General features: G+C 56.8%; 1 protein-coding gene across 1 annotated transcript; it reads left to right on the forward strand.

The window, feature by feature from the left end:
- Positions 1–1939: 1939 nt before the first annotated feature.
- On the forward strand, positions 1940–7821 carry UPK3BL2 (uroplakin 3B like 2). The gene is made up of 6 exons (XM_017533501.2): positions 1940–2208; positions 4210–4362; positions 4555–4774; positions 5397–5473; positions 5747–5867; positions 7526–7821. Exons 1-6 carry the CDS (start codon positions 2085–2087, stop codon positions 7632–7634), a joined length of 804 nt encoding a protein of 267 aa, XP_017388990.1. The 5' UTR covers positions 1940–2084; the 3' UTR covers positions 7635–7821.
- Positions 7822–8086: the final 265 nt, after the last annotated feature.

Here is an 8086-nt window from a genome sequence, read left to right on the forward strand (position 1 = left end):
TGCCACTGCACTCCAGCCTGGGCAATAAGAGTGAAACTCCACCTCAAAAAAAAAAAAAAGAAAACATTTAAAAATTAGATGGGCGTGGTTGCATGTGCCTGTACTCCCAGCTACTCAGGAGGCTGAGGCAGGAGGATGACTTGGGTCTGGGAGTTTGAGGCTGCAGTGAGCTCTGATTACACCACTGCGCTCCAGCCAGAGTGACACAGCAAGACTCTGCCTCAAAAAAAAAAAATTATTGGACACAACTATTGTGCCAGACCCCTAGGCCAGCAGCGGGGAGTCAGTGGGAGAACTAACAGGTGAGCAGACCCAGTCCCTGTAACTCCTCAGGGAGTTACAGTTTAATGGAGAAAAGAGGCATTCAACAAAGAAGGACACAGCCGACTAGGGAGGCTCGAGAGGGATCATTGAAACTGTGACAGAACAAAGCAGACTATAAAAATACAGGGATTGGCTGGGCACGGTGGCTCACGCCTGTTATCCCAACACTTTGGGAAGCTGAGGTGGGCGGATCACCTGAGGTCAGGAGTTCAAGACCAGCCTCACCAACATGGTGAAACCTCGTCTTAAAAAAAAAAAAAGGAAAAGAGGGAGCCTTGCCTGGGTGCCAGGACCTGGGGTTGGTGCCCAGCCCTGCCTCTGACCTGCCCCGAGACTGCAGGAAGTGTCTCTCCCTGCTGGGCCCCAGTTTCTTCTCATCCATGTAATGAGATTAGTCATAACACCTGCCCTGCCCACATCTGAGGACCTGAGGAGAGGATGAGTCAATGAGCAAGAACGTGTTTTCAAAAAGGGGAAATAAGCGCTTTCCACATTCTGATGTCTGCTTTCAATTGCCTTTCAGAAGGGAGTGAGAGGGCCGGGAGCGGTGGCTCACGCCTATGATCCCAGCACTCACTTGAGCCCAGGAGTTTGAGACCAGCCTGGGCAACATAGCAAGACTCTGTCTCTACAAAAAGTTACAAAAATTAGCTGGACAGCGGGCGCAGTGGCTCACAGCTGTAATCCCAGCACTTTGGGAGGCTGAGGCAGGTGGATCACATCAGGTCAGGAGTTCAAGAACAGCCTGGCCAACACGATGAAACCCCGTCTCTACTAAAAATACAAAAATTAATCAGGAGTGGTTGTGCACGCCTGCAATCCCAGCTACTCGAGAGGCTGAGGCAGGAGAATCGCTTGAACCCGGGAGGCGGAGGTTGCTGTGCACTGAGATTGTGACACTGTACTCCAGTCTAGGAAACAAAGTGAGACTCTGTCTCAAAACAAACAAACAAACAAACAAAAAAGTAGCTGCGCATGGTGCCTCATGCCTGCAGTCCCAGCTATTAGGGAGGCTGAGGTGGGAGGATCGCTTGAGCCTGGGAGGTCAAGGCTGCAAGGTGCTGTGATCACACCACTGCACTCCAGCCTGGGCAACAGAATGAGACCCTGTCTCAGAAAATAATAATAAGAAGAAGTATGTAAGTAAAAGGGACTCCGGGGAGCTTCCTTGACCGGCATTCTCTATGAACCCAAAATAGACACACCATCTATGTCTTTTTTTCTGGTTTTTGAGACAGAGTCTCGCTCTGTCACCCAGGCTGGAGGGTGGTGGTGCCATCTTGGCTCACTGCAGCCTCAACCTCCCAGGCTCAAGCGGTCCTCCCACCTCAGGTCCTAAAGGAAGAGTCACCAGGTTGGGGACTATTTGGACAAGGAGATCCATCAGGCAGCCAGCCGAAGCGGGATTGCCCCTGGGGACTGCCTCCTCCTGGACCTGGGGACTGCCTCCTCCTGGACCTGGGGACTGCCTCCTCCTGGACCTGGGGACTGCCTCCTTCTTCCTCAGCCCCTCCCTGCCAGGTGCTCCTGGGGTAGGGTGGGGAGTCCAGGCTTGTCTTGCAACTGACTGTTCTCTTTGGACCCCTCCCTGGTGGTACCAGACTCACCGGGCCAGCAGATTCTGCCCCTAAACCTGTCCAACCAGTTGTTTGGGAGGAGGGGGTACCTGGGAGGGGCAACCGGGAGATGCCAGAAACAGCCTCCCCTAGCCCAGCACAGACTGCAGACAGGAGCCTCCGGGATTTTGGCACTGCAGACGGATGGACAGACAGATGGACAACAGCCGGAGGCTTGGCCCGGCCATGGGGCTCTCTGCGGGACAGTGCCAACTGCTCATGTCACTGTTGCTGCTCCTGACCCGTGTCCAGCCTGGGACGGGCGTGGGTGAGTCAGGGCGGGGGTGGGCACGGGGGTACCCCCTGCATCTTAGGTTGCAGGACAGACCCCAGACCTCGCCTTGTTGCCAGATTCTCACACGTGGCTCACTGCCTCCTTCCCTGAGGAGAGGTTTAAATAAGCCCAGGAGAATGCGTGCCCGCAGGAAGCGCTGGCAAGTCCGGCCTGGGCAACATAGCAAGACCCCATTTCTAAAAAGGATTTTTGTTTTGAATTAGCTGGGTGTGATGGAATGCACCTGTAATCCCAGCTACTTGGGAGGCTGAGGCGGGAGGATGGCTTGAGCCCATGAGTGAGCTCTACCACTGCACTCCAGCCCGGGCCAAACAGCAAGACCCTGTCTCAAAAAGGAAAAGAAAGGAGAGAGGGAGGGAGGGAGAAAGGAAGGAAGGGAGAGAGAGAGAGAAAGAAAGAAAAAGAAAGAAAGAGAGAGAGAGAAAGAAAGGAAAGAAAGAAGAAAAAAGAAAGAAAGAGAGAAGGAAGGAAGGAAGAGAGAGAGGCCGGGCATGGTGGTTCACGGGTGTAATCTCAGCAGTTTGGGACGCCGAGGCAGGTAGATCACAAGGTCAGCAGATTGAGGCCATCCTGGTCAATATGGTGAAACCTCATTTCTACTAAAAATGCAAAAATTAGCTGGGTGAGGTGGGTGGAGCCTGTAATCCCAGCTACTCAGGAGGCTGAGGCAGGGGAATCTCTTGAACCCGGGAGGCGGAGGTTGCAATAAGCTGAGGTCACACCACTGCACTCCAGCCTGGGCAGCAGGGTGAGACTCCATCAAAAACAAAAAGAAAGAAAGAAAGAAAGAAAGAAAGAGAGATAGAGAAAAGGAAAGAAAGACTGGACAGGCTGAGAGATAAAATCCTCCAATCTCTGCCCCCACCAATCTCTGCCTGCTCCACTTCTCTTTCCAAACATTAAGTGCCTACTGCATGCAGAGTGCCCTGGGCTTCAGAGCTAGGACTGAGAGCCCTTAAGAAAGGAAGCATGACAGTCGCCCCCAAGGAAGACTCTAGCCTGAACCTTTAGAATTGAGTTGAATTCAACTGAATTCAATTGAACAGAACAGGGGCAGCTGCCGGAGTCGTGCATAGAAGCCCACTCCCTGCTCCTCCTGGACCATATTTGGGGCTGGGGAGAGGAGAGGGGCTCGGGTCCTGCTCTTGCCTAGGAGGCTTAGGGAGAAGCTGGGGAGGTGTGAACTCTCCAGCCACCAAGGCTGGAGACAAGCCAAGTTGCCGATCCTGAGTCCCCTTTGGTGTATGGACCTGGGATGCTTGTCCTCGGCTCCCGCCCTTCCCTGGGGAGGGGCAGTGGGAGTCTGAGAGGGGGACCCGGTCCTGAAGGCGAAGATGCCTTAGGGCCGTGGCGGAGGCAGCAGAGAACCAGGTGTGGGGGAGAGGACATTCTAGATTCAGAACCAAGCTCTGGCTTCAAAGCCTCCGGACCCTCTGGGCAGTCTGTATCCCACCCAGCCTGGGATCTCAGCCAAGGGGCCCTTCCCATGCCACCCTCCAACGCCTGCCAAGCCACGCATCCTCTCATCAAGCCACACAACCTAGATCGTGTGGGTAGAACTGGAGGGGTTTCAGATGGAGGTCACTGGGCATTTGAGGAGCAGAGTTCAGTCAGGTTCAGGCTGCCCCCAAATTCCAGTTGCATCCCAACATGGCCCAGCCCGGGAGAACTGTGCCCATCGCTGGGATGGGGCCTCCCAGGCCGCCATTGTCCTAGACCTCCCACAGTGCCCACCCCTAGGAGGGTCCTAAGAGAGGGGTCAGGGGCTGGACTCAGACCTCCCACTCATGCCAATGGGACACAGAGTTGCCGGGGAAGCTTCCTGGTTCATGCTGGACCTGACCTCCCAGGAAGTTTCCCTAACCTGGGCTCCCAAGTTAAGTCTGGATCTGGGCCAGGGGAGACCAGAGCTGGTGGGGGCTTGGTTGCCCCATTGGGCCTCTCCTCTCTGCCCTCCCCTTCCAACTGCTCCAGAGCACATCCACTACGTGCCCCAGCTCTCAAAGGACACCCTGGCGGGGAGGCTCACCCAGTCCACCTTCACACTGGAGCAGCCTCTGGGCCAGTTCAACAGCCACAACATCTCGGACGTGGACACCATCTGGCTGGTGGTGGCCCTCAGCAATGGTGGGTGCTGCTGGGGCCAGGCCTCAGGTTTTCCCTGTGAAATGGGCCTGAGAGCAGTAGCGGGCAGGTGTGTTGTGGGGAGAGGCAGCGGGCAGGTGCTGCAGGGGACAGGGCTGGGAGGGCTGTCAGGCCTGGTGTGGTGAGGGTGGGATCCTGTCTGTGTGCCCGGTCTGACCACGCTGCCACTCTTAGCCACCCAGAGCTTCACCGCCCCACAGACAAACCAGGACATCCCTGCTCCTGCCAGCTTCTCCCAGAGGGGCTACTATCTCACGATGGGAGCCAGCCGGGCACTGTACCAGGGCAGCCAGGCCAGCAGCCAGCTCCGTGTCCTCCGTGTCGGCAATGATACCCACTGCCAGCTGACAAAACCTGGCTGCAACCATCCCCTGCCCGGCCCGGGCCCCTACAGGTGAGTAGCTCTGCCAGGCCCTGGCTGCTCCTGCTGGCACCGAAGCCAGAGCCTGGGGCAGCTCCTAGGAGGCTCTCTGGACCCCAGAGGTGCCTGGGTCCCCTGCTCCAGCGCAGCCAAAGGGAAGAGGAGGCAGCAGGCAGCGGCTGGGAAGACCTTCAGGAATTACGTGAATTCTGCTTCTTTTTTTTTCTTTTTATGAGATGGAGTCTTGCTCTGTCACCCAGGCTGGAGTGCAGTGGCGTGATCTCAGCTCACTACAACCTCCACCTCCCAGGTTCAAGAGATATTCCAATCTGTCTCCTGAGTAGCTGGAATTACAGGCATGTGCCACCACACCCAGCTAATGTTTGTATTTTTAGTAGAGACAGGGTTTCACCATGTTGGCCAGGCTGGTCTCGAACTCCTGGCCTCAAGTGATCTGCCCGCCTCAGCCTCCCAAAGGGCTGGGATTATAGGTGTAAGCCACTGCGCCACTGGAAATGTCACACCAAGATTCGAACCCATTCTGCTGGGCTCTTTAGCCCCAGCCTCCGGCCCCCTCCCGAGACTCCAGGCACCAAGGCCTGCTGGTTTCAGGACCCGGGGGACCACCATGCCCAACGCTGGGTCTCCCATTCAGGGTGAAGTTCCTGGTGATGAATGAGAAAGGACCCGTGGCTGAGACCGACTGGTCCAACGACACCCGCCTGCAGCAAGGTAGGGGCCAGTGGCTCAGGTCAAACGGTAGGGGTAGGGGCCGGGGGCCTAGGGGCCCCAGAGGACTGAGGATGGGCTAGGGGAACAGGTCAGCCCGCTACACAATCAGAGGCACCGCGGCCATCCTGCTATCAGCAGGCGCCCCTCCCCAGGCCTGGGCGGTGGTAGTGGAGGCCGGGGAGTGATTGGTCTGGATTCTGCCCAAGGGCCCCTTCAGGTCGGATAAAAATTTCTTTCCCCGCCCACCGGTGCCGCCCCCATCGCCGCCCTCAGCCCAGGAACTCCCGGCTGTCCGCGGTCCCCAGAGCCCGGGCACGGTGGTCATCATCGCCATCCTGTCTGTCCTGCTGGCACTCCTCCTCACGGCCCTCCTGGCTGTGCTCATCTACACCTGGTGAGTGGACCCGGCTCAGACCACCCAAGCCCCTTGGGAGGGGGCGGGGCGCTTGGCTATTAAGCCCTTCCTCTCTAGCTCCTCCCCGCCCGCCTCTTGCCCACCTTCTAAGTGGGCACCGTGCACCCCCTGGTGACAGCATCTGGGATTGCAAGTGGGGGCGGCCTGCAGACGCCCCAGCGTGGCGTGGGAGACGCCCCAGGTGGAGGTGAATTGCTTTCAGGCCAAGCTCTGGGCATCGCCTCAAGACGTCATACAGGCGGGGTGCGTTGGCTCACACCTGTAATCCCAGCAGTTTGGGAGGCTGAGGCGGGCGGATCGCCTGAGGCCAGGAGTTCAAGACCAGCCTGGCCAACATGGTGAAACCCCCATCTCTACTAAAAATACAAAAAATTAGCTGACGTGGTGGTGGGCACCTGTGATCACAGCTACTCAGGAGGCTGAGGCAGGAGAATGGCTTGAACCTGGGAGGCGGAGGTTGCAATGAGCTGTTATACCATTGCACGCCAGCCTGGGCAACAGTGAGACTCCATCTGAAAAAAAGGAAAAAAAGGGGGAGGCTGGGAGAAATGGCTCACAGCTGTAATCCCAACAGTTTGGAAGGCCAAGTTGGGTGGATCACCTGAGGGCCAGAGTTCGAGACCAGCCTGGCCAACATGGTGAAACCCCGTCTCTACTAAAAATACAAAAATTAGCCGGGCGTGGTGGCACGCACCTGTAATCCCAGGTACTTGGGAAGGTGAGACAGGGGAATCAATTGAACCCGGGAGGCAGAGGTTGCACTGAGCTGAGATCACACCCCTGCACTCCAGCTTGGGGAACAAAAATTGAAACTTCATCTCAAAAAAAAAAAAAGAAAAAAAAATGGGTACCTGAACCTGGGGCACAGAGGGTGTCCACAGGCTTCCTAGGGGAAAGAGGAGGCCTAGCTCTGGTGGGATTTGGGGAAAAGGGGGAGAAGGGTAACTCTAGGAAGAGGGTGGCAGAGAGGTGGGGAGGCATGGGGGCTTCTGGGGCAGGAGGGGGGCCCAGGTGCCCAGGTGAGGAACTGGGCTGTGTCCTGCAGCCTGTGGGAGCTGGTGGTGGGTTTTGATCAGGGGAGACAGGCAGATAATGCTTTTAATTTTTTTTGAGACAGAGTTTCGTTCTTGTTACCCAGGCTGGAGTGCAATCACACGATCTCCACCCACCACAACCTCCGACTCCTGGGTTCAAGCAACTCCCCTGCCTCAGCCTCCTGAGTAGCTGGGATTACAGGCGTGTGCCACTATGCCTGGATAATTTTTTATGTTTTTAGTAGAAACCGGGTTTCACTATGTTGTCCAGGCTGGTCTCAAACTCTTGACCTCAGGTGATATTCCGGCCTCAGCCTCCCCAAGTGCTGGGATTACAGGTGTGAGCCACCGTGCCTGTAATATTTGAGCGGGATCCTGGGGTGTGGAGGGTGGAGGGGGAGAGTGGTGGGGAGCAGGAGGGAGGAGCTACATTAGTGAGGTTTGGAGAAATTGCCTCGGTCCCTTTGGTTAATTCCACGCAGCCAGTGGAGCCTCAGTTTCCCCTATGCGATGGGTGGGAGCATGCTAGCCAATGGCTATGGAAGCTCGACCAGAGCCTTTCTTCACCATCCGTCATCTCTCCCTCTCTCCTCCCCTCCCAAGCTTCAACAGCTGCAGGAGCACGTCCCTATCAGGCCCAGAGAAGACAGAGAGTGTGAGAAGGTACACCACACACCTTACGTTCAGCACTCCGGCCGAGGGGTCTTCCTGAGGGGTTCCAGGGCAGCCCATGTGCCCCTCCGCCTCCTCTCTGGCCCAGGCTGCAAAGCCTGGGCTGGGACAGGCCCTGACGCTTCTGGACCCTGAGAGAGATTAATTCTAGATGAGGGGCGGGGGTGGGTGTCCGAAGCCCAAAGCTTGCCCCAGTCTCTATCAGAAATAAATGTCCCCGATACCTCCCTGCCTGCCTGTGACATGGTACACCTGGGCAGTCTTTCTGGACTCCTACCCCTGCTCCTCCTCCTTGGGGAGGTCCACAAGGGCATGTAGGACCAGGATGAGGCTCAGGATCCTAGGGCAGTTGTCACCTGGGGCAGGACAGGCCTCTGCCAGCCTCACTGTCCCTGATGATAAATCACGCGACATTTATCATCAGGATTCCCGCTCAGTGCTTGGACGCCAGGGGCTGGAGAGGTCCAAGGCTAGATGCTGCCCTCAAGATGC

The sequence above is a fragment of the Cebus imitator genome, unplaced genomic scaffold (assembly GCF_001604975.1).
Source record: "Cebus imitator isolate Cc_AM_T3 unplaced genomic scaffold, Cebus_imitator-1.0 Scaffold82, whole genome shotgun sequence".
NCBI lineage: Eukaryota > Metazoa > Chordata > Mammalia > Primates > Cebidae > Cebus > Cebus imitator.